Source organism: Lagenorhynchus albirostris, chromosome 16 (assembly GCF_949774975.1).
Source record: "Lagenorhynchus albirostris chromosome 16, mLagAlb1.1, whole genome shotgun sequence".
Lineage (NCBI taxonomy): Eukaryota > Metazoa > Chordata > Mammalia > Artiodactyla > Delphinidae > Lagenorhynchus > Lagenorhynchus albirostris.
In genome coordinates, this window is record NC_083110.1 from 79,242,690 (window position 1) to 79,269,395 (window position 26,706).

The window sequence follows — 26,706 nt, forward strand, 5'->3', positions numbered from 1 at the left end:
TTTAAGATAAGAAATTAACATAGGCATTTATCACTATAAACTTCCCTCTTAGTATGGCTTTTGCTGCATCGCAAAGTTTTGGTATGTTGTCTTTTCATTTTTCATTTGTCTCAAGATAATTTTTGATTTCCTCTTTGATTTCCTCTTTGACCCATTGATTGTTCAGGAGTGCAGTTTTAAACTTCCAAGTATTTGTGAATTTTCCAATTTTCCTTCTGTTATTCATTTCTAGCTTTATTCTATCATGGTAGGAAAGGATACTTGGTATGATTTCAATATTCTTAAATTTGTTAACAATTGTTTTGTGACCTAATGTGTGACATATCCTGGAGAATGTTCCTTGTGCACTTGAGAGAAATGTGTATTCTACTGCCGTTAGGGGAAATGTTTTGTATATGTCTGTTAGGTCCATTGATCTATAGTGTTGGCTTACTGGTGAAGAAAGATCTCAAATAAACAACCCATCTTTACACCTCAAGGAACAACAACAACCAAAAAAAAACTAGGCCTAAGCCTAAAGTTGCCAAAAGGAAGGAAATAATAAGGATTAGAGAAGAAATAAACAAAATAGAGGATAGAAAACATCAATAAAATTAAGAGTTGGGTTTTTGAAAAGATAAACAAAATTGACAAACCTTTAGCTCAATTACTAAGAAAAAAGGAGAGGAGACTCAAAAAAATCAAATCATAAATGAAAGAGGAAACATTACAACTGATGCCGTAGAAATAAAAAGGATCATAAGAGACTACTGTGAAAACTTAACGTGCCAGCAACCTAGAAGAAATGGATACATTCCTAGAAATACAACCTACTGAGACTGAATTATGAATAAATAGACAGTCTGAACAGACCAATAATGAGTAAAGAGATTGAATCATCTTACAACAAACAGAAGTCCAGGACAAGATGCCTGCACTGGTGAATACTACCCAACATTTAAAGAAGAATTAATATCAATCCTTTTCACACTTTTCTAAAACACTGAAGAGCAGGCAACACTTCTAAACTCATTTAATGACATGAGCATTACCATGATGCCAAAGTCAAACACACTACCAAAAAAAAAAAAAGAAAGAAATCTATAGGCCACCATCTCTGATGAACACAGATGCAAAAATCCTCAACCAAATACTAGCAAACTGAATTCAACAGCACATTTAAAGGGTCATACGCCAGGAACAAGTGGGATTTATCTCTGGGATGCAAAGATGATTCAACATATGCAAATTAATAAAAGTGATAGACTACATTAATTGAATGAAGGATAATAAGATTATCTCAATAGATATAGAAAAATCATTGGACAAAATTCAAAACCCTTTCATGATAAAAACTCCACAAACTAGGTATAGAAGGAGTGTAACTTAACGTAGTTAAGGGCATATATTGTCAAGTAATATCATACTCAGTGGTAAAAAACTGATAGTTTTTCTCTAAGATTGGAAACAAGACAGGATGCTCACTCTCACCCCTCCTATTCAACATAGTACTGGAAGTCTGGACAGACCAATTAAGTAAGGCATCCAGATCAGAAAGGAAGAAGTAAAATTACCTCTCTTTGCAGATGACATGATCTTATATGTAGGGAACCCTAAAGACTCCTCCAAAAAAGTGTTAGAACTAACAAACTAATTCAGAAAAGTTGCAGGATACAAAATCAACATAGAAAAAAAAAGTTGCATTTCTATACACACTGCCTGTAAAATAAATTAAGAAAACAATCCCATTTTCAGTAGCATAAAAATGAATAAAATATTTAGGAATAAACTTAACCAAGGAGGTGAAAGACTTATACACTGAAAATTACAAAACACTGATGACAGAAATTTAAAGAGACACATATAAATGTAAAGACATCTCATGTTCATGGATTGGAAGACTTGATATTGTTATCGCTTTCAAAATTCCAGTGGAATGTTTTACAGACATTGAAAAATCAATTCTAAAAATCATGTGGAAACACAAAAGACCCTGAATATCCAAAGCAATCCTGAGAAAGAAGAACAAAGATGGAGGCATTATACCTCCTGGTTTCAAAATAAGTTACAAAGCTATAGAAATCAAAACAGTGTGGTACTGGCATAAAGACAGACATAGACCAATGAAACAGAAGAGAGAGCTCAGAAATAAGCCCACACATATGCAGTCAACTGATCTTCGACAGGAAACCAAGAATACACAGTGAAGAAAGGAAAGTGACTTTAACAAGTGGTTTGTGAACAACAAATAGCGTTGTTAATACTGGATATCCACCTGCAAAAGAATGAAATTGGACTCTTAAGCCATACACAAAAAGCAACTCATAACACACTAAAGACTTAAATGTAAGACCTGAAACCATAAAATTCCTAGAAGAAACCATAGGAGAAAAGCTTTTTGACCTTGGCCTGGACAATGATTTCTTGGAAATGGCACCAAAAAGACAAGTAGACTACATCAAACTAAAAAGCTTTTGCACAACAAAGGAAGGAAACAATAAAATGAAAAGTAATGGGAGAATATATTTGCAAACCCCATGTCTGATGAGGGATTAATATCCAGAATATATAAGGAACTCCTTATATATTGCAAAAAACTCCTTTTGCAATTCTATAGCAAAAAAACAAATAAACCAATTAAAAAGTGGTCAAAGGACTTGAATAGACATTTCTTCAAAGAAGACAGACAAATGGCCAGTAAGTACATGAAAAGTTGTTTAACATCATTAATCATCAGGGAAATGCAAATCAGAAACCACAGTGAGCTATTGCCTCACACCTGTTCGGATGGCTGTTATGAAGAAAATAAATAAAAGGTAATCATGTGTTTGCAAGGATGTAGAGAAATTTGAACTCATGTACACAGCTGGTGGGAATGTAAAATGATGTGTATGGAGGTTCCTCGATAAAATAAAAGTAGAACTACCCTATGATCCAGCATTCTCACTCCAGGTTATGTATTCTAACGAATTAGAATCTGGATATCTGCACTCCCATGTTCGTTGCAGCATTATTCACAATAACAGAGATATGGAAACAACCTAAATGCCCATCGACAGATGACTGGGTAAAGAAAATGTGGTATATATATGTACAATGAAATATTATTCAGCCTTAAAATAAAAGAAATCCCATCATATAAAAAAAAATGGAAGACCCTGAAGACCACTGTTGGATGTGAACTAAGCCAGTCGCAGATGGACAGTTACTGCATGAATCCTCACATATAAGATCTCTGAAGGAGTCAAACTCATTAGAGCAGAGAGCAGAATGGTGGTTGCCAGGGGCAGGGGTGTGCCGAGGGAGCAGTGGGGAGGTGTTGGTCAAAGGATGAAACGTTGAAGTTTTGCAAGATGCATACATTTTAGAGATCTGCTGTACACGTGGTGCCTCAAGTTAATGATCCTGTATTGTACATGTAAAGATGTAAGAAGGTAGATCTCATCTTAAGTGTATTCTTAGAATAAGCAAGAAAAAAGTAAAAATGATAAGAAATTAATTCAATTTTATTTATAAGTGAATTAATTAAGTGAATTAATCTAACAAGGAATTTTCTATTAAAATATTAGAATAATATTTTAATTCTATTGTGAATAGAATTAATAGAATTTAATAGAATAGAATTTAATTCTATTGTGAATAGAATTAATATTTTAATTCTATTGTGAATAGAATTTATAAGTGAATAATATTAATTCACTTATAAATAAAATTAATTTAATTTTATTTATAAGTGAATTAATCTAACAAGGAATTTTCTATTAAAATATTAGCCACTATGACATGTCATTCTGTTGGTTATGTTCCTTATAAAGGAATAAACAACTGATTGTAATTTGGTGTCTCCTCACCACCTTTATGTGTCCTCTGTGAACCTGGCCTCTCCTAGTTGAGACGAAGCTCTTCCTGGCACCTGTCCTCCGCTGGTTTTGTGCTGAGGTGCCCCGGCATCTTTCTTCAGCACCACTCCTGGTCCTGTGCAAGCTTCTGCCTCTGAACTGCCCAGGCTCTCCTTCCTTCTCTCAGATCGGCACACAGATCCTACCTTGGTTTGTTGTGGGGGGGGCTTCCACTCTCCCCATCCCCCAGTGACTTTTCTTCTCTAGAAGGAAGCAGGCCACTGCCCACTTTGCTCTCTAGTCACCCCACTGCATCAGGGTTTTGTTTGTTCCACCAGGGCTGGGGCACCTTAGCTGTATCCCAATCTGTGTGCTTCTGGAATAGCTTTCTTCGTGGCTGGAAAGGTGCCCTGATGTACCTACATTCCTTGGGCAGAACGAAACGAGGTGACGAAACTAAACACGGTTTTCGCTGAAGGCCGTGGCGTTGGACTCCACCGCCTTCCTGATGGCCCTTTGAGCAGACAGGGCCAGGGTTTTGGGGGCCAGCCCTGCTACTTGGCTTAGCGGTCAGTACGTTCACAGCGGCTTCTTTTCAACTGAAGCCAGGTTTCCTCAGAGGCCTTTGACTCCTAATCCTTCTTGAGTGCCCGGAGGTCAGCAGAAGTGTGTGAAGGAAGGCTCTGTCACATCTCTAGGGAATGTTAGGAGAATTTCCAAATATTCTTTGTCTTTCCATTTGTATGAAGGGTGGAGTCTTTTTCAAATGGGTCTTCATCCAGAAAAATAAATGTACAACTCTTTGGGGGGGAAATCGATACTCTGTGGATAATACTAAGAACATGGAAATTAAGAAGCTTGGTTTAACATGAGGCGCCTGCTGGGTTCTCCAGGATAAAAATCCAGTGCGAGAGCTCCCAGGTGGAGAGAAGGAGCTGGTGGGGATGACTTCTCTGCCTGTGCTCTCACTGGGAGGAGAATCCACTCCCCACCTGCTGTGTGGGCATCAGTCCTGGAGTCAACTGGGGACCCCTTAAGGAAACTCTCCGCTGGGACTTTGCTGCAGCAGCTGAAATGTCCAGCATCAAAGTACTGGCTCTCGGTGTCAGAGTGCCTGGCTGCATCTCCAACACAGAACCTTCCTGGCACTGTCCCGTCCTTGGTCTTCCTGCCGTCCCTGGGGAGAGAGCAGGCACCCTGGGCTCCGAGGGAAGAGACTGGATATGAGTTCCACTTGAGTGGAACTTCTTGCCTGGCTGCGTGACGCAGTCGGTCTGGGCTTCCCTCCCTCAGCTTTCTAGGCTGTAAGATGCAGAGGCTGGACGGAAGTTTTCAAGAGCCTTCTAACTCTGAAGCTCAATAATGCTTTTTATATATATGGCGCTCAATAATGCTTTTTACATATATGGTGCTCAATAATGCTTTTTACATATATGGTGCTCAGTAATGCTTTCTGTATATATGGTGCTCAATAATGCTTTTTATATATATGGTGCTCAATAATGCTTTCTATATATATGGCGCTCAATAATGCTTTTTATGTATATGGTGCTCAGTAATGCTTTTTATATATATGGTGCTCAGTAATGCTTTTTATATATATGGTGCTCAATAATGCTTTCTGTATATATCGTGCTCAGTAATGCTTTTTGTATATATGGTGCTCAATAATGCTTTATATATATATATATGGTGATCTCGGTAGTGAAATGCTAAGGCTCCTGGAACCGTTCATGATTCATTTTAATTGATCCTACCCTGACAGCTTCATCTCTCACGTTTCCTGGCAGGTCAGACACTGTGGGACTCCTGCCAGGAAGGTTCTGTCTGTAGCCCCTTCCGAGGGAGGGGCAGGTGAGGGCGGGCAGGGACGTTCAGAGAAATGGCATGGAGGGAGTCATTCTCGGCTGGACAAGTGGGAGCCCGGGGCTCTTCTAGGTGCTGGAGTCCAGTGAGTGATGGGCTGCACCCACTGTGGCCAGGCTTTTCAGCGGGGACCTGATGTACCTCTGCATGAGGGCCCTCTGCGGTCATCTTTCACCCCGGCCCTTCCAGAGAGAGTGACAACACCTTCTGAATTGTTCAGTGTCACCTCTAAAGTACAAACTGTGAGCTAGTCTATTTCTCCTAAAAGGACGCTTTTAGGTGTGTTTTCAAATGCTTCATTCCGAAACGCCTTGGTAATATTTTTCTCATCATTTAGGATAAGTAGAGACAGCCACCCTGGTAGATATTCACACTGGTTTTTAACACACTAAAAGGCGTCCTTCTTGTTTGATTAGTAGCTGCTGTCTCAGCTCAGCTCACCCGGGACCCTCCCCTCCTCTCTGACCTTCAACTGAAGGACCACTTCCTGGCTCAGAGGGAACCTCCAAAAGCCGCTCAAGCCCAGGCTGGCCTGACACATGGGCGCCCCAGACACTCGGGTTTTCTTTTCTTTCTTTTCTTTTTTCTTCTGAGTGTTTTCAAGGTCATCTCTGGAATCCCTGAGATCGAGCACAGTTTGAAACTGATTCCTCCTCATTTGCTCCGTGTCTACGATTTCAATGGAAGACAGTGGGATGGGCCCAGGGAAGCATAAGCTTCTCTGTGAAGCCACCTCTGGGCCCTCGTGAAGCCTCCAGTGTTCCGATGGTTGGTTCTCTCGACATTATGTCATTACGTTCTAAATAGTCTGAGTCAAGTGACAGAGACTTTTGATTTGCAGCATAAAGGATACAGTTAAGAGAGCAAATGTCCCGTCTCATCCCTGTCCGTTGCTGACTGGAATACAGTGATGAATGCAGCAGGTCTGTGTTTGGCAGCATTCTACCAGGACCTCTGCCTCTGGCATGAGAAGCCGCCAGGAGGGCAAATGTAAACTGTGACTGTGGTCAGTGAAGGGCAGGGATTTGGTAACAGCAAGAAGTAATCATTAACCCACGTGATTGGGTTCCTTGCTTACAAAATAATTAAATTATGTGTGAAAGTTAAAAAAAAAAATAAACATGTCGGCTGCTCCCAAGATCTGGCCCAGCTTCCCCTCAAAATGGCTAAGGCTAGCTCCGTGGGGTCACCTCCGGCCACCTGGCCCTTTCTTTGCTGCTCTGAATCTCAGGTGTTGGATCCTGCCCTCCAGCGTCATTGCTGAGGATGCCACTCTAGAAATTAACGAGAGCACATCTCAGTTTCCTAAGATGTATACAACCTATTTTCTACACAGCTTTTAAACAACAACAAAAAAAAACCATTTTTTTCAAATGGGCTCAGGTTTGAGATCATATTGGCAGTCTCCACCAAGAAAATAAAAATAGACGTCAGATATATTTATCCTCTTACAATTAGTCACCTGTCACTGGATCAGGCCCTGAGCCGAATGTGCCGTGAGACCGGCTCCTTCTTGAGTCTTCCCAGTCATACGTGTGGTGTGAGCAGCCCAGAACCCACCTCCTTGCACAGCACTGGAACAAGGATCCGGGGTCTGTGTTGCTCAGTTTAATGCAAGTGCAGACACAGTGCTGCCCCATGGGACAGAGCAGCATGGGTTTTTTTTTTTTCCTCCCAAACCTGTCATATTTTGAGTGTGAAAGGAGAAATCAAAGGCAGACTCTCTCCCAATAAAGGTGGGGGGCGGGGGGAGCGGACATGCTTATTTACTCAGCTCTTCAGTTATTTATCAAAGCGCACTCTGTGCGGCAGCCTGCAGAGCACCTGAGCTCTCTTTTGCCTTCTTCACCTCGATTTACATTTTGTTTGTTACATACAGCACCCCGGAGCCGCAGTCTCTCCAGTCTGTCCAGAACAAATGTGCTCGCAGGAAGATCTTTATCTTCCACGTTCGGTCTGGGACATTTGTCACGCAGGGATTCCCTTCATGGGTATTTTTGGAGACTTGGAAAAAATTGTGTGCTTTTCATTAAAACCCACATACAGTGGGGCCTAATCCGTCTGACCGGGTGATGGAAATTTTTGCTCTGTCTACTCTTGTGTATATGGAGATTTTCCTGGGATGATGTTTAAGGTCCCGGATTTCTGAACACTCATGATTGTCAAGAGATCATCCAGGCACCCAGGGGGAGGCTGTTGATGGGGGAGAAGCCAGCTTCCCTGAGACAGCGCGGTCTGGTTCCGAGGGAAGAAGCTCCGTGTTTTGTCACTAGAAGAAAGACTGTCGGTGGGTTTTTAAGGATTGAGGAGTGGTAACCAGGAGTTTGGCCAAGGTGACCAGAGTGATCCGTCGATTCCCATTGTGGTCCGATAATTAGTTTGTTCTTCCTTTGTCTCAAAAGGAAAAAAAGAAAGTAAATCGTCTTTTTCTTGAAGCCTGCATTTCAGGAGTCACCTTGATTCCCTTTGATTCCAAACCTGAGTTCATCATTAAATTTGAACAACAGATGCTCCAGGGGAAATCCATAATGCAAATGCCAAAAAAAGAAAGAAAGAAAGAAAAACGATGAATACTGGAGAATTGTATCCAATGCTTACTCATTGGTTCTCCGAGGTTAAACCCTGGGGATATCACTGTGGCTGAAATTCAGTGCTGGCCCCCAGCCAACGTGTCCTGTGTTAATGGGAGGGGCAATAATCAAAGCTGAGGACACCCTCGTTTTTGGAACATATTTTTCCAATCCCTGCATTGGCAACCACTTGTTTCTCTCTTATGCAATCCTCCCAGCCTGGAACAATAAAGGCTGTCAGTGAGAGACAGAGCCCTTCGTGACGCTGCAGTTGTGGTTGATGAAGAACTCTGTCACCAGCATCTGTTTTCTGAAACATTGGCTTTGACAGTTTTTAGGCATAATACAAGAAAAGTGTCACCTGAGAGACTGGATATAATAGCATTTTTAAGAGAATGCTTTGCATCACTTACATGCTTTTCAGAAACATTAAGCATTTGGGGACGCGATGAGAATCGTGTTATATTAGGGCCTTAGTCAAAGTATTATTTAGTAAAGGTTAATAAGATTTTAATTATATTCAGATTCCTTTTTGAAGGTTGCATTTTATGTATGTGTCCACCCAATACAAATTTCTGAATACTTTAATATAGACCACTTATGAGGATTATGTATTTTGTTAAGGGTCTTTATTTATAATAGCCAAATTTGTTTAATGGTTCTCTTTACAGAAATCTGCATTAGCTGAGTTATAAAGAAAATGAAATTATTTAGTATATCCATTGTATTTCCAGATTGTGTAAAAATGTTAGTAACATTGATTAACTCTGGATAAATTACGAGTGCTAATAACAAAATGTCACAAATAACTCGTTCAAGCATTTAATTCTTGTGCATTCTTCTATTATATGTTGGAAACAAAAAGATATAAATTGTAATGGGGTGAAATGAAAATAAATCAGGATTTCTGAAATTAAAGATAAGAAGGCAGGAATTATAAAAGACCCCTTCCGTGATGGGACCTGCCTCTAAATTTAATCACATCGCCTTACATAAGGTCAACGCCCCCTTTTTTTCAGAAATGAGTTTTCCAGCAGCTCCTTCCCTCTGGTGGCCTTTTATCCCTTCAAGTTCTCTGGAAGTTCACCCACATCACTCCCAGCCCTCAGGAATTTAGACATAGCAGGGTGTGGAGGCCACTGCTGGGGTGAGGCACAATGGTAGCAAAAAACGAAAAAACGGAGATTTTGAGTTAGCGGTGTCTGAGTCGAAGGCGGAGGCCTCAAGAGGTGTGATACCAAGATTTCCAACAAAATAATTGAAATAGAAAAGAAAAAAATAAAAAGGTTTGGAGCCTGTAAGAATCCTGTCTCTACTTTCTGGGACACCCAGTTTAGAAGTGTGATACCCCAGTAACGCTGGATAAAATGACAGGTCAGTGTCCTCTGCATCTGGGTTATTACAACAGCACACGGAGAAGGGAGTGGTGTGGACAGCCAGCATCGTTTCTATTACCACGAGATGGAGAGGACTAGTGTCCTGGAAAGATCTCGTGACCGGCAGGCCGGGCACGGGGGACACACCTGATGCTTCAGAATCACAGACCCAGGTTCCAATCCTGCTCTACCATTTCCACTGAACAGCACGCTGGTTTGGGGAAATTCACAGTTTCCTCATCTGTAAAACAAGAGTTCAGAATGGCACTCCCTCTGGGGGAGGATGTTATAATGGGGGCAGGGGTATAGGAGAAATCTCTGTACCTTCTGCTCACTTTTGCTCTAAAAAATAAAGTCTATTAAAAAATAAAGTACGGTCTGGTTTTTAAAAAGAGGAGAGGAATGGTAGCCGTCTCACAAAATTATGTTGAGAATTCAGTGAGACTCTTTCTATGAGGCTGGTCATGTAGTCGTACTTAGTAAGTGTTAGCTAATTTTATAATATTCATCATTAATCATGGGGCAGAAGTATGTGCTTAAAAACAACTTTTGAAAAGTTTTCTCAAAAGTTGTTTTTAAGCATATACTATTGTCCTTGTGAATCATAATGAATATTATAATCTTATGCTTTAAAAATCATATCTGGACAAGATAGGTGGTATATAAGATTAATAAAGTAGCTATTTTAATAAGCATTATCCAATCAAATAGTAAGTCAAAAAAGGTAGAATCCGTTCTATTTTCACAGCTTCACATCCTGAGGTCTGGTTTTGATTTCTCTGATCAGTCACTCGGAACGTTATAGAGATCCCTCGACATTACTTACAGAGGTTCCAAATAGTAAACTCCTTTTCATATGATGTTGCAGACAGAAAGGGCCCAAGAGACCACCTGCCCTAACCTCTTCACTTTATCAACTCTTGTTCATTGTTCATAAAATGAGATGCCAAGGGTCCCGTCTCCCAGCCCTGCTCTTTCCAAAACTGCTCAGGCCCCGATGTGTGTGATGTAATTGTCTGTTTGTGAAATGGCATTTGTCGTCGGTAACAGACAAATCATGACTGCAGGCCTTATATTGGGTAGATTTTTGTTTTTAACAGCTTCACTTACACTGTTTGGAATACAGTTCACTTCTACTAAAGACTAGGCACACTCAAAATTGTTGCCTGTAGGTAAGAAATGGGTACATATTCCCAAGATCCTAGCATTCAAAATCACAGTGATCTGTGTAGTTTTGTTTCTGTCCATTGAAGCTCATTTTAGAATCCTTTATTTAAAACACTTCTGAATAATGCACTTCTTTATTCAAGGTCAACACAAGATAAAGTTCATTCCAGAAATGGTCGGCCCAATATTAGAAATGACACTGATTCCTGAGACAGAGCTTCGCAAAGCCACCATCCCCATCTTCTTTGACATGATGCAGTGTGAATTCCATTCCACCCGAAGCTTCCAGATGGTAAGGATGTGGGTGTGCAGTAAGTGGCTTGGAGAGAAAAGGGGGACAAGCCTGAGTACCTTGAGACTTATAGATGGTTCTCCAGTTACACATGCTGAATATGGAAAACATAATTCCCTACAGCTTAAGAGAGAAAAGTCCTAGACTTTCCTTGTGGAAGAAGCCTGTCATTCTTAGGGAGGATCTCACTCTCATCTTTACAGAACGTTGTTCTCCATTTTTAACTTTTACTTACTTTTAAGTGGATTTACTGACACATTAAATCTGGGTAAAACTCTCTCTTTGGCCCTCCTTTGTATGTGCACTGGAGCTTTTGATCAGATGTTACTGTGTTCTGTCAGACTGGCTGCTTCTTACTGAGTTAATTATTTTTAAGTGTAAAGTCTTTGCCTTTATTTTAAGTGTGTGCCTTGGTCTTTTTACCTGTGCAATGGAACTGATGAAAATTCCATAAAGAAAGTGTATGTAAAGTGCTAGAAACATCCTGTATCAACGTGAAGGACAAAATCTGAATAATTGATATGTGAAAAGGAACAAAATCTCCTTCCCTGGAAAAGTGTGGTGTTTATGGATTCCTGGGTGGGTACGCACAAGCCCACATACATGCACATACAATGGATTTCTCCTTTGTGTACTGATGCTTTGCAGGAGGCAAGAGAAAAAGCCAGAGATAGGAGGTCCTCTAAATTGAAAACTACCTCTGTTAAAATATTATAGTGATTCAGGGGAGTTAATGTACTAAGCATCTTACATAAATTTTTGAGGAATTTAGAGAGAAATTCCTATAGTGAATGGAAATCAAAACTGCGTCAATCAAGGTAACATGATTTTAGTGAGATCTAATATTTCAAGAGTAGGTTTTCCTTCCTCACTTTTGTACTTTCCAGTTTCAGAAACTTTGAATAGTTTATGGGCTTTAATTGGTCATTCTTTGTCATTATTGCATGAAGCTAGTAGCCACGAAGAGCAATTTTACTATTTCCCAGAACAGGAGACAGATACAAAGCCCAAAGAAGCCCCGTATGTAAGCATGGCATTCAGACGCTGAAGTCTGGGTAGATCCTAAAGCCCTGCTCAGTCAGGAACCACCTGGGTCTTGAGCAAATCACTGACCATCTGTATGTCTCCAGCTCAGAGCTGTAAAATTGGTATGAAATAGAATCTATTCGAAAGAGCTGTTGTAAGATACAGAATCAAACCCATAAAGCCCACCCTTCCTTCCTTCCTTCTTTTCTTTCTTCCTTTTGGGTGAGGAAGATTTCCTTACATTTATTTATTTGTAAAATTAGACTATTTTGAAAGAGCAGCTGGCTTGGTTTGGTCTGTCTGGTTCACCGTCAGCCTTTGTACACGTGAGGTGTCACATCGTAAACACTGTCCCCTCTTTGTTAACATTGTTCTTGTTTGTCAATATATCAAGTACATTTTCCTCGACTGCAGCGTAGTTACCATGATTTCGAGGATGGTGTAACGTTTCATAGAATGAGTGACCTCATCCTTTCTGATCCATCCCCTTTAGTGGGGCATTTAGGTTGTATTCACTACTATGAATAAACAGTGCAGTGAACAGAATCGTGCATGTAGCTTGAATTCCTTTTGAAAGTTTTCCTGTTGTACAGTCTCAAAAGTGCAATTGCTGATTCAAAATATTTTGTGTGACTTTTGACATTACTGCCAATTGATCTTATTGCCACAAGATGTGACCCATCCCTACTGCCACCGGCACGAAATCATGGCCCCGTCTCACTGCCAACTCACCAGAACTAGGAACTGTAATTTAAAATGCTCTTCCCTAGGCTGCAAATGCATCAGATGTTTTGAATTTTGTATGAATCAATCCTCAAAGGAGGACCTTATGGAAAGATGCTATTAAATTAAAGAATCAGGTAAAGGAGAAAAATGTATTTATATAGATAAATGTTACTAGCCCGGGAATATAAGATCAAAAACCTTTAAAACATTATGTCATTTGTGATTCTTTCAAGGAGTCTTTGGGTCAAAATACGGGCCGTTGGAATTGAGAGTTTGGTTTCTGAATTGTTCTCATCCTCCCATTCATTGTCTCACTCCTGTTTCACCATAGTTTTAAAATGTCTTACAACCGTCTTCTGCACATGTGCTTCATTTTCTCCAGTTCACAGAGTTCTCAGGTTTATCAGTAAACGGCCCAAAGTAGACAAGAGTCACGGCATTTTTGCCTCCATTCTCAACACTGTGTGCCCAGTAGTGGCTTCAGAATCTGTCCCAACATCATGAGACATCTTTCCAGAAAACCAAATGGTGTAAGTCGTACCGTGAAGTAATTACACCCATGTAATTCCACCTCCACAACTTCCTTAGCCTAAAACATGCCTCACTTGGACATGTGTAAATAAAAACACAAACATGAAGACAAAGGTCCACAAAAAAAGAGAACACATTCGGGCTAAGTGTAAACAGCTGCTCGAGTTTTTGGTGAAGAATCCTGGGCCGTTCGTTCCTTGTGTTGTCATCTGCTTGAACCCTCACAGACAGGTGGACGGACACCTCGAAGGTAAAAAGCAAGGCAGAAAAACGAAAACTTGTGAAAAAAATCTCTCTGCCATATTAATGTGTTCTGGTGAATTGCGAAATGATCACTTTCCTTTTCGTTGGGACATCTCAATTTTTCTACTGACCTATCTCAGCCTCCCACGGGAGGCTACGTGGATGCCACGTGACGTCATCCTTCCCAGCTCTGCTGCTTCCCCATCATCCCCATTTCTGCCTGGCTCCTTGTCATCTGGTTCACGGGTCCAGTCCCACTGGCCTGGCCTTGGCTTGCTCTCTTGGCCTCCATGGTGGGTTGCAATGACTTGTGGGTTCTTCCTCTGTCTCATCCCCAGTGTCCATCTGCTCCCCTCACCCCCTATCCCAGGGCTCTCCTGGACCACAGCATTTGTCTCTCGACTTGCTGTATCTTTTCTGACTCCTTTCTGTTCTCGGTTCAGCTCTCATCCTCCAGCGGCTGCTCTCCTGAAGCACAAGGCACGCCCTCTGTTCCTTGTCGGTGATGTTGGTGAACGTGTGTAGCTGCGCGTGCACAGACCAGCAGGGCACAGCCTTCCCCGCCTCCATCCAGGGAGCTCCTAGGATGGAGCTGACTGGCCGCTGTTTAATCCGCCACCAGTTCAATTATCTAACCTGATTAGTCACGTGAACAAGGCTTAAATTGGCTCTACCTTCATAGCAGATGTGCAAACCTAATGGAGTTAGGGGAAGATTAAGGTTTTTCATTTTTACAGAACTTTAGTGTTTTGAACATGTGGCATAGCCTTGCTTTCTTAGAGCTTGCTGTATCTTTCAGAGTGGGGCTGTTCAGATGCTTCTCCCACTGCTTCCCTCCAGTGCATTAGTCCCAGTGGATGCATTCTCTTCTCACTGTCCTTGGCATGCGTCCGATCTTCAGGTCATCCCTGCAGGTGTGTTCACTGTCAGCCACTGTCCCCCGTCCCCACCCTACCCTACCCCAATCCCAGAGATCCCAGAGTAGCGTGATTGGCCTGAAACTGAGGACCTTGGGAAATCTTGGGGGGTTTTTTGTTTTGTTTTGTTTTGTTTTTTTCCAAAGGAGAGACCTTATGTGTGAAGATTTCAGGATCTGCCCAGCTAGCACGGAGAGGTTTGGGGTCATCCTTGTCTTAGGGCCTCTTACATCATCCAGTGGACATGGAGCCCCAAGATGGGCCTTAACTAACGTTTCCCCCATCTCACTGAGATCCCTGCCCCCAGATGAGTACCATTCTGAGTCTTAGCCTCTCTGGGTTTTCCTTCAGAGGAAAAGCATACCTTTAAATTCTCTCCTAGCACCTTTTTAAAACAATGCATTTGTTATGTCTTTGGAAAATATAGAACTAACAGCTGAGAATTGCAGCAAATGACTATTTCGGCTCTTAGACCATTCATGAAAATGGGATGGAAAAGGCTCCACGGCAAAGTAATATTTTCAGTCACGGAGCTATTTTCTCTCATCTTCGTGAGGGTCAGCAAAATGCTCCACAGCTTCCAGAAATTCCTATTTAGTTGTAAAAATATTAGAATGCAAGTAATCTTTGTTCTGCAGTGTTCCCGAGTTCCTGTTTGAATAATCTCTTCCCACTACCCAGGCTGGTAACCTTAAGCAAATAATTGAATAACCCAAGTGGATGCTGACAGCTTCCGCCACTTGGTGGCAAAGCCAATATATTTTGAACGGTAACATGAATGTGAATAAGTTTGGTGGTGATTTTATCTTGTTTATTCTTTTTTATAAACATCTTTATTGGAGTATAATTGTTTTACAATGGTGTGTTAGTTTCTGCTTTATAACAAAGTGAATCAGCTGTACATATACATATGTCCCCATATCTTATCTTGTTTATTCTTCAGTTCATTAGGATTTTGTTGATTGGTTTGTTTTTGCTTTCATTTAAAAAATAATACTTGATTCTGTCATTTTGGATGATTAGAGGGGAAATATGGCCCAAGAATTATACTTTTATTTCACTGAACCCCAGACCCAAAAGTGGTCCAAGAGATCATGGAAAATAATACCCTGGACTCAGAGTTCTGATGACATTGAATCCTATTAGAAAAGCTCTCCAGCAAAGAGGACTCCCATAATCTCTAACCAACAGGACTTACTGTGCAGACTTGTTCCTGGAGTCCACTGTCAGTGAATACAGCCCTAAAGTCAATCCTCGGTCTGGGTTGTATAGCAGTGGGGCACAGCTACACCTGTCCAAGGTGTTGCCAGGTGTAGCAGCCAGTTCCCCTGCCAGGCTGCTGCAGGTCTAGGGCTTGGGACCTCTAGGCTCCTGAGTATTTCACAAAAGCTTCAAGGTCACTGAGCTGCCCGCTTGTTAGACGTAGAAGGATGTGGGGATTTTAGAATATGGGATATGGAGTGCCAGAGATTAAGTGTGTAATTAAGTTTACAGAGTGGTTAAGCAAGAGGAATGCAATATACATCAAAATACTAGTGTGGCTGAGCACAAGGATTAAAGGCTGAGTGATAGATTTGGGGGGATCAGTTACATTTCGGGTGTCAGCATGTGAGCCCGGAGCCCCACAGGTGTCAGAGAACCAGGCTGCTCTCTGCCAGGCCAGTGCCCTCTTCTTGGCCATGTGATCCGCACAGACACAGTTCATTGCCTTTCTCCCCCGCAGCCCCTCCAGTGATGCTAAAGAGAAGGGCATGGTTCTGCAGTGCTGTTGGATTGGACAATTCCAACGGGGGGTGCAGAACCAAAGAGCATCTAATTTCCCGATCTCTCTAATACTACGGGGTGGTCTAAAACCATGGTCCTACCTCCAGAACCTTGTGAGAAGCTTTTCTTAAAAAACAGAGAGTAGGGCAAAGTGCACCCATACAGGCAGACCCAGGAGATATTGTAGGTTTGCTTCCAGACCACTGCAATAAAGGGAAATCTCAGTAAAGCGAATCACATGAAGTTTTTGGTTTCCCAGTGCACATAAAAGTTGTTTACGCTATACTGTAGTCTCTTAAGTGTGCAATAGTATTATGTCTAAAAAAGCAATACTTTAATTAAAAATACTTCATTGCTAAAAATTAAAAACTACTTTATTGCTGAAAAATGCTAACCATCATCTGAGCCTTCAGCTAGCTGTAAAGGCTGCTGGAGGGTTTGAAATATTGCAAGAATTACCAAAATACGACATAGAGACATGAAGTGAGCAAAGGCTGTTTGCAAAAGGGCACCAGTAGACTTGCTCAATGCACAAACCTTCAATTTCTAAAAGACACAGTAATGCAAAGCGCAATAAAAAGAAGCATTCCTGCACCCAGGATTATTTGCGAATAATTTAGGGTTATTTAGGTTATTATTTAGGGTTATTAATAAAGGGTTTCGAAAGAAACCCTTTCGCTAATGCACTAAGCTGACCGCGGTCCTAGAGCTCAGCTTTCTCCCAGCTCTTGGTAACCTCTAAGCGCTTTACCCATGTGGTGAGTTATTTGTGCAAACCTTTCCATCCTGGGCCTCCCTTGCTCTGACATAACCCCAGATCTCTTCTGTAAATGTGTCCCTGGATGCCTGAAGAATGCAAGCCTGGTTTTTATACACTTATAAATACATTATAGCAAGAATGGTAAATCTAAGCCCCAACAGAAATGATGCATTCCAAACCAAGGAGAACTGGCTTTTGGATTATCCACTGCTGAGACCCTTCACCCCATGATCTCCTAAATTGGAGCCAATAACCCATGGTTCACAGTGGCACTGAGTGGTGAAAGCAATGGTTCTAAGTTAATTGAATTAACGATGATGTTAGTACATTACCCCTGAGAGCATGGCTCCCTCCACCCCTGACCCAGACATCCTCCACTGTGTTCAGCTTAATAGCAACCTTCTGAAAAGCCCTATCTACGTGGCCTCTTGTGTTTCATATTCTCAGAGGGCTGCTGGTATCAGATGCTTAGAGACGCTCTGCTCAATATTTTAAGTTGGACACCCTGTGGATCTTTTCGAAGCAATATTAGTGTTTCAGAAAAGAGAGGAAAAGATAATGATTTTGCTTATCACATGAGTGAGCCTCTGCTACCTTTTGAGCAACACAGTAAACCCTTGCTAATTTTGTCCTAACCATAGAGAATCCTTTTGCAAATTACCAGACAGCACGCATTTACAAGTAAGATAATAAGCATAATTTTTATAAAACCAGCTCTCCTCTCTCAGCAGAGTTACTTTCTCCAATTTATTTGGACAGGATCATTTAATCCTGATTATGATAACAGTTCACAGCACAGGAGCAAACTGATTCTAGTGTATTCTGTAAAAATTAACGGAGGCCCTAGAATTCGAGGCTGGCTGCAGATCTGTGGAATTAAATCCTTGCTGATAAACGGAGTAGAGTTGCCAGGTGTTTGTGCAAATTACAGAGTTTAGACTAGAGGTTAGTAAAATTAGAATCAGCTGTGTTCTTCTGATTTACTTATCATTCATCCGCTCTTTTTAGAAAACGTTAAATTCATCAGTCAAAATTTGATAAGCAGCGTATACTTTAAGGAGCTGGAGCTTCCTTTATTGCCCTTGTTTGTGACAGTGAGGTTTGTGTGGAAGCAGAGAAAATATGCCATTTCCAGAAAGTAGAGCCTCCAAATGCAAATACCATCTGATTAACTAGAGATGAGCAATTTGAAACGCCAGTGTGTGCTTGCCAATGTTAGGATAAGGTATGTTTTTTTCTTCATTCTCTAAGCCTTCTTTGTTGTATGCTCCTTAAACGTGTGTGGAATGGAATCATATGTTTTAATTAAATTTAGTCTTATTTTGTCTCTCGATTATTTCTTCTGAAGAATCAGCACTAACCACTTAATATTTGGAATTCCCATCATGGGAGATGGGGCTGCCAGCGTTTGGTCTAGTGGCAAGCCATCTCTCTTGTGCTAGTTTCCAAGAAGAACCGCCTTTTGCAGAATTTTTTCTGTAAGGAACAGAGTAATAGTGGGTTAGTATCCAAAGGTTGTTATTATATAGTAAAAGTCCTTATCATCAGACCTCAGGTGAACAAAAAGAAAGCAACTCATGCTTTCTTCTTCAATAGAACTATGATTTTTTTTCTCTGTTCCTAAAATCCCTGAACATAAGCCCAACAGAATCAAAGAGGGTGTTTATTTGGGGGAGGAGACAACGGAGCAGAGAATTGCAGGGATTCACTGAAGTCCTAGTTTTTGTGATGTTGCTGAGTCCTTGATGTCAAGCAAGAATCAGTACTTCTCTCCAGTCCTGCTTTAAGCCTCTGTTTCATCTGTAGCGTGATGAAATTGTGGCTTCAGGCAGCGTGCCCCAATCAAGGTCACGCTCTGAGGCCCCTCCTTGGGTCTCACCAGCCCCCTTGCCTTCTGCTTCCCAGGGTCCACAACCAGCTGACACTGCAGCAGCTGTGCCCTGGGTCCCCAGTGCAGTAGACGGTGCCTGGTGGACCTGTTACAAGCACTTCGATGAATGTGTTCACCACTTGGCTTGTGTGGCCAAGAGAACAGGTTGTGTCTTAGCAACCTACTGGCCCACTCCTTTGGGGCCCTATTCAGTCCTCCCCAGCTTCAGTTTAACACCAACTCTATCCAATATATTTATGTGCACACAGCACATTCATCCCATTAGAGCGTCTATCTCAGGTGCTGTCCTAGGGGTTGGGAATACAGCAGTGACCAAGAGAGAAGAAAATTCTTTCTCTCACGCAGCTTAAATCCTTAAGGGATCCGAGTAATAGTTGCCTGGGGAAGCAACGTCTGAGCATGTATTTCACGGGGATCCCACTAGAGATGATCATACAAAGTGAAATAAGTCAGAAAGAGAAAGACAAATACCATCTAATATCACCTGTATGTGGAATCTAAAATATGACACAAATGAACCTATCTACGAAACAGAAACAGACTCATAGACATAGAGAACAGACTTGAGAGGGGTGGGGGAGGGAAGGATTGGGAGTGTGGGATTAGCAGACGCAAACTATTATATAGAGAATGGATAAGCGAAAAGGTTCTACTGTATAGTACGGGGGACTATATTCAATATCCTGTGATAAACCATCATGGAAAAGAATATGAAAAAAAAATATATATATATATATATATATATGTATGACTGAGTCACTTTGCTGTACAGCAGAAATTAACACAACATTGTAAATCAACTATGCATCGATAAAATCTTTATAAAAAGGGATCCCAGAGACCCTTGCATACATGCCATGGTCTGCTTGCTTTGTGAACCCTGAATTCAGCTGTTGTTTCCTTCAATTCCTCCTTTGCCCATCTTCTTTCGGTTCAGTGTGGGTCCCTCCATCTCTAGGGAACTAAAGCTCTTGCAGCCCCTTCTTCCTAGCAGGCCCACATCCATGAGTAACTGCAGGACCCCCTTGCAACAGGGGCACTCACCTGGCCAGAGTCCCAGTACCGAGGTGGCTCTGAATTCTGCCAGGGATGGGGGACTGGGCAGCGAGGTTGGGGATGCATGTCCATCATTATTGCGGTAGTTATTTCCAGCCTGATCGGCCATGGGGTCCATGACCTCTGTGAAAACATTTTAGAGAGTCTCTCTTCTCCATAATTTAGAGTTTTCCTGAAAGCATGAGACAGAGAGACCATCAGTTGTGAGGATCCTTTCCCACCATGATATTCTGGAAATCTCATCAGAAGCTTTGGGGACTTCGAGGAAAGGCCTGGGATGGACCTTTTTGAGGTGCCTGCTGGTCTGTCTGAAAGGCATTGCCCCTCTTGCTTTTTATTCTTCTCACCCAGAGTGAGATGTTTCGCTGGGATCCAACAAGGAGTGGCAGGGAAGTGGCCCTTTCCCTGTTTTCAGATTGCAGAGAACTCTGTGGGCAAGTGACACAGCATCTGTTCTTTTCCAAGAACCAAGGAGCTATTTTAACCGTTACGTGTTCATAAAGATGCAGTTTGGGATGTGTTTTCATGTTGCTTCTTGATTTTTCTTCCCTACAGTTTCCTTGTCTGTCTTTCTCTGGCTCTTTCTCCTGTGATCAGAATATGCATCGAGGCTTCATTAACCAGGGAAGGAAATGAAAGATTCCCTCTGTGACAGGGGCTCATCAGAAACCGCCAGGAGTTCAGGAAGGACAGCTCTTAAATGAGATCAGGCTTCAAAGGTGTAGGGCAACTCTCCGATGACGGTCTGTCGGCGATTTATGTATTATTGACGCTCAAGTCACGAAATGAAATATCCACCATGCTGATCATTTACGCTTTCTCTGTTTAATTATAGTTTGAAAATGAGATCATCACCAAGCTGGATCATGAAGTGGAAGGAGGTAGAGGCGATGAGCAGTACAAAGTGTTATTTGATAAAATGTAAGTGTTGATTAACAGTGGGATTTATGTCAGAATAGAGACAGAGAGACTGTAATTAGACGACAATGAACTCTGTAGCCCAGAAATAATTAAAAAGTGTTAATAATGGAAAATATTTTAAATTGCACCTAAGTCAAGTTTCTTTTGCTGAGTGTGATTAACAAGGTGTGTGTGATTATTTTTCAGTCTCTTAGAGCACTGCAGGAAGCACAAGTACCTCGCCAAGACGGGAGAAACTTTTGTAAAGCTCGTCGTGCACCTGATGGAAAGACTTCTGGATTACAGGACCATCATGCATGATGAGAACAAAGAAAATCGCATGAGCTGCACTGTCAACGTGCTGGTGAGTGAAAAGTTACATACCCGGTCTTCCCAGGAAGCCGGAGATTGAACCAGAAGTTCAAAGCCTTGTGAAAGCTGTGGCCACGGAGCTTTGCAGAGCAGGACACAGCCTGTTTCCTTGGCTGTGGGAGGGAAGGAGGAAGGAAGAACTGTTTGCCTATCTGCTTTAAGCACGTCAGCAAAATCTTCTTCCTCCTGGGTGTTTTCACACTGTTCTTCCCCTGGTTCAGAATGATGAGCCATCTTATTTTGTAAGCAGGGGAGCACCCTCACTGATTACAGATCCTAAATGTTTCATTACCAGGAGACTGTAAACATGTCCCGTAGTGGGTCAAATGGTGGTCTCTGAAAGGTCACACATCCTCATCCTCAGAACCTGTGAACGTGACCTTGTTTGGAAAAACAGGCTCCTCGCAGATGTGATTAAGTCAAAGATCTTGAGATGAGACCGTCCTGGATTACCCAGGTGGGCCCTAAATCTGGTGACAAGTATTTTTGTCTTTTTTTTTTTTTTTGCGGTACGCGGGCCTCTCACTGTTGTGGCCCCTCCCGTTGCGGAGCACAGGCTCCGGACGCGCAGGCTCAGCGACCATGGCTCACGGGTCCAGCCCCTCCGCGGCATGTGGGATCTTCCTGGACCGGGGCACGAACCTGTGTCCCCTGCATCGGCAGGCGGACTCTCAACCACTGCGCCACCAGGGAAGCCCATGACAAGTATTTTTATAAGAGGCAGAAAAGGAGAAGACAGAGACCCAGAGCAGAAGACCACGTGAAGAGAGGGGCAGAGATGGGAGTGACGTGGCCACAAGCCAAGGAACGCCTGGAGCCACTGGACGCTGGAAGGGGCAGGAAGGAAGCTCCCCTAGTCCCTTCAGAGGGCACGTGGCCCTGCCGACCCCTGGGTTTCAGACTCAGGCCTCCAAAACTGAAAAAGAACGTAGAGCTATTGTTTTACGTCCCCAAGGTTGTGGTAATTTGTTATGGCAGCCATAAGAAACTCATGCGTGGCCACGTGATGGCTTGGGTGAACTTGACCACTGCCATCCACTGGTGTCTTGCACAGCTGCTGTCACTGTGACATGGTCAGGCTCTGTGGACATCGGTTTTTGACGTAGTTGTGGTACATCAGGAATGCTTCAGGGCGATGAACTTCTAGGAAGCTTTACGACAAGCTCAGCTGCAGGGCATGGCTGGTTGGCCTCGTGGCTCTCAGGAACCACGTGACCACAACGTCTGGCTCCAGAGCTCTCTGCATCTCTCTGCATCTTCCTCCCCTGCTGCTTCCTAGAAGCCAGATAAGCAGACTCCTGACCCTGGTAGTGTTTTCCTCAATTTCCCCCGCCTGTCCCAACGCAGGAATGCAAGGAAACACTGTGCCTGGTTTCTTCTCTTTCCTTCTCTGGGGTGTCCTCCCCACCACCTGGTTGTTGGATAGTGAGTGGTTGCCCTGCCCTGACTTCCCCCATTTGTACGGACTTGTAGGTGGTTTGAGCTTATGGGAGTGGACTTTTGTGCCAGGAGGAGCAGGCCACATCATTCATTGTTGAAAATCACCAGAGATGTTTGGATTAAAAAGATAAACAAAAAGGAGTATTTTTCACCTTCCATCTACTTCATTGTCAACACCGAACCTGAGGTTTGCCACGACGAGCCGGCCGCTGAAACTTCCAGAGCAGGTTTTATTTGTTTTTTTTTTTCCCTTGAAAATCTAAACATGGGGCACTTCTGGTTTCTGGTCCAGTATGTAAAAGGGGCTTGGAAGTCGTTACTCCTATCCTCACCACAAGAAAAAAGCTGGCAAACTGAAAATCAACAACTCTTCTTCGATCCACAGGGAAAACGCCTGCTCCCAAAATTGTGATACGGAGAATCACAGCCTCCCGGAGCAGAAACTAGCACTGGAGCTGGTACTGGATTCCTTTTACCCAGTACATCATGGCCACTTTCAACATAAAATAACAAGGTGTCTTAAAGGAAAAAAAAGACACAGTTTGAAGAGACAGGACATCACAGCTGGACTTGGACATGGCTTTAGAGGTTTTAGAATGATCATACTGGGCACTTAAAATGACCATGATAAATAAGCTAAGGGCACTCATAGAAACAGTAGACATTATGGAAGAACAGGTAATATAAGCTGAAAGATGGGAATTCTAAGAACGTATCAAAGAGAAAATGCTAGACACTTGCAGAATGAAGTATGCCTTTGGACTTATCAATAGACTGGACATGGCTGAGGAAAGAATCAGTGAGCTTGAAACATCTAAATATGTTTGCATGTGCATCATAAGGGTCGAGGGCCACTGTAGGAGTTATTGGCATCCATCCCTGAGATCTGGCCCACTGGCTATGTTTGCCTCTCCATCCACCTGTAGCCTGACTGTGCTAGGGCGGCAGCGAGCTCTGCCCCAGGTAAGGGCCTCGATCCTTTGCTCAGGAACGAGCCTGGCCCTTGCTCTGTTGTCTTCCTGCATTCTTGCCTCTGTCCGTAGGAATTTATTTTGATGATGCCAGTGTGGTTAACACGAAATAGAAATCAGTGTCTTTCTGCAGGAGAGAAACAGAAACCTTTTCAAAAACATTCCCTACCACGGACATGCTTTTCTAGTGCCACCTCTGAGCTTTAAGGGACCCAAAAGGCCCATTTGTGTCCAGAAGGAAGAATTATTATTACGTCGATTAGGTTTCCACCTTTGATGCTTGGCTACTGTTTGTTTCAAGCAGGATCTTTCATGCTCACCAGGATGCAAAACCTAGTGGAGAAATGGTGACAGGCTCTGAATGGGGCCTTTTATCAGAATCAGACTCAGAATCAGAATCAGAATCAGGGTCAGAAAAATAAGGTCCTGTGAGGACACCTGAGATCGTAGTTCCTGACGTTATGGTGTGTTCCTCTCTCATCCTGAGATTATCGGACATCATTCACTTCCTTCAGCTTGAAACATCCTGAATCATTCTAGGAAGAGTCAAGTGTTCTATTCTTAACTGTTTCCTGGGGAGGATAAGATGGATCCCAGACTATCACAGTTCTTTCATTTAAAAAATAGAGATCTATGGATTACAGAGAACAAAAACGGATTTTTACAGATAGATGTTCTGTCTCTTAATATTCACTGCCAAGAACATTTCATCATATCAATCTATTTCTAACTTCCGGGTCCATTTTTACCTTTTCTCCTGGTACTTTTCTTGTGAAACAAATAGAGTTTCATAGAAGTGAATGTGTCTGTCCATCTCTAGATGAGTATGGATGTAGAAACATACATCTAGAAACATACAAAATGTACTCAACTGATCACTAAGCAGAAATCCCCTTGAAATCCTAGGCTTAAAAAATAAAGAACGTAAGATTTATTCATCAATAAATAAATGTAAGCTCATTGCAAAATTTCCTTTAAGACCAGTGCTATTTTTTTTTTTAAATAGAGTTAGTGGAACATTCTAAGTTGTGTGGGCTCGTTAATGTCCTACTCTTCCTATCACATAAAAAACAAATTAAAATTTAAAAATGAGAGACAGGGGCTGTGATTCTGCCCAGCGGCCTAGTCCTTTAGATGTACCTCTGCAAGCAAGTCTGCATGTGTACTGGATCATGGTTCCCGCTAGGCAAAATGCGTATTTGTAATTAAGTGGAATTTCATCGTCACCTCATAATCATGCAATCTTTAATTACTGGTTCATGATTTGTTGTGTGTCACCTGGCTCTTATATGCAATTATCAACATATTCATACCCAAGAATGGTAGAATCATTGTTTTACAGACATAAGTTAGGTCCTTCATGGCCCCTTTACAGGCTTATTAAGGTGGTTCCAACTAGAATTCTAAAACTCTTAGGATGTGTCTTAGTTATGAAGGAGTACAAAATTGAAATACAGTGAAAATGCTTGCGCTCTGAAAGATCAACGCATAGCACTGGACTGGAATTGGAGACCTAGTCCCAATAGGGTTGCTTGGACAGGTGTCAGCCCTGGTGCGGAGAGGACCATGGGGGGTGGGAGGATGCCCGCAGAGCCCAGAAGTGGGGCACCGAGCAGTGTGAACTTTTACATAAAGAAAGAAAAAGTTTTATAAAGAAATTGGGATTTGAGATGAACGTCCTTCAGTTCTAGGGAGGCTTTGAAGTCCTAGGCAGGGAATAGAACGCAGAGCAGGCAGGGAATAGAAGACACTTCCGTATCTCGGAGAGAGGGAGGAAAGTCGCATGATATGCCCGTTGTGAAATTGTAGAGGAGAATGATCAAAAGCTTAGGAAAGGATTAAAAATAGGAGTGCAGAAGAGGGTGGTGTGAAATCGTAGCGTGTAAATACTGGTGAGTTGGAAGTGAAGGGCTCATCCTCTGCCTTTGATGTAGGTTCCCTTTGTTACATCGCTCCGAGCCGTCAGCTGAAAATATCCTCATTACCCAGACACAGCACACGAACCAGAGGACACGCAAATCTCAGGTGCTGCAGAATGTGAAAATCTCGGCGCGTCTTTCTAAACGCGCCCCCGCTCACTCTCTGCATTTGTTTATGATTTCTTTTCAGAGAGATCAATTGTGGAAGCAGTGTCTTTCTTTGGCTAATGAAATGAAACAGGCTGTTTCATCTTCTTGGGTAATGGCATGCCTTTATGGTGGTGCTATTCACTAGTTATCTCAGGCCTCCATTCTAGAGTTCTGACATGGTGCGCAGGTGCTAAATTTCACATTGAAAGCGGCAATGGTGTTTCCATACTTCAGGCCTTGTTAGGTGACTGTTCTGCACCTTTCTGGTGCCTCGTGAACGATAAAAGGTTTTAGAGTGTTTGTAGAGATTTCACGTTAAGAAATGTAATTGTAATAGAAATATTTATGCCCATCCTGAAAATAGTTTACAATATGTAGAATTAGCCTATTGTTGATAATCTGCTAAGTAACCTTCCTCTATCAATGCTGTACACGAGGTGTTTTTTAAGCAGCAACCAGTTTTCTCACTGTGTTTTGGAAGGTCTGTCTAGATCAGCGCTTTTCGATAGAAATTTCTTGATAATGGAGATGTTCTGTATCTACACTATTCAAGACAGTAGCACTGGCTCCATACGGATATTGAGCACTCAAAAGTGTGTGGCAAGTGCAACTGAGGAAGTGAATTTTTAACTTCATTCAATTTGAATTAAATTGACTTTCTATTTGAATACATGTGGCTCGTGGCTACTGTGTTGGACATCAGGTCCACAATGCCACGTTGCCTTCTTGTGGCTCTTGGTGAGTGAGGCTAGACCCAGCATGCTTTAAATCATGTTGATGATGCTTATTCCAAAATTTTTGTTTTCGCTTCTAATGAGATTACAATGGTTAAGAATGGTGAAGATATCATATCTTTCGGTAATCCTTTGTTTTAACTGAAAACAGGTGACTTTCAAATGACAGAAGTAGATTTAAGCCATCACGGCGTTTATTTTATTTTTTAATTTTTAA

General features: G+C 42.2%; 1 protein-coding gene across 4 annotated transcripts in view; it reads left to right on the forward strand.

The window, feature by feature from the left end:
• Positions 1-26,706, forward strand: part of DOCK1 (dedicator of cytokinesis 1) — a 529,068-nt gene that overhangs the window by 431,191 nt on the left and 71,171 nt on the right. For all 4 annotated transcript variants that reach the window (XM_060127083.1, XM_060127084.1, XM_060127085.1 and 1 more), the window contains 3 exons: positions 10,941-11,089; positions 20,839-20,924; positions 21,111-21,267. In XM_060127083.1, coding sequence (XP_059983066.1) covers positions 10,941-11,089; positions 20,839-20,924; positions 21,111-21,267 — 392 coding nt within the window. The remainder of the gene's footprint in view (positions 1-10,940; positions 11,090-20,838; positions 20,925-21,110; positions 21,268-26,706) is intronic.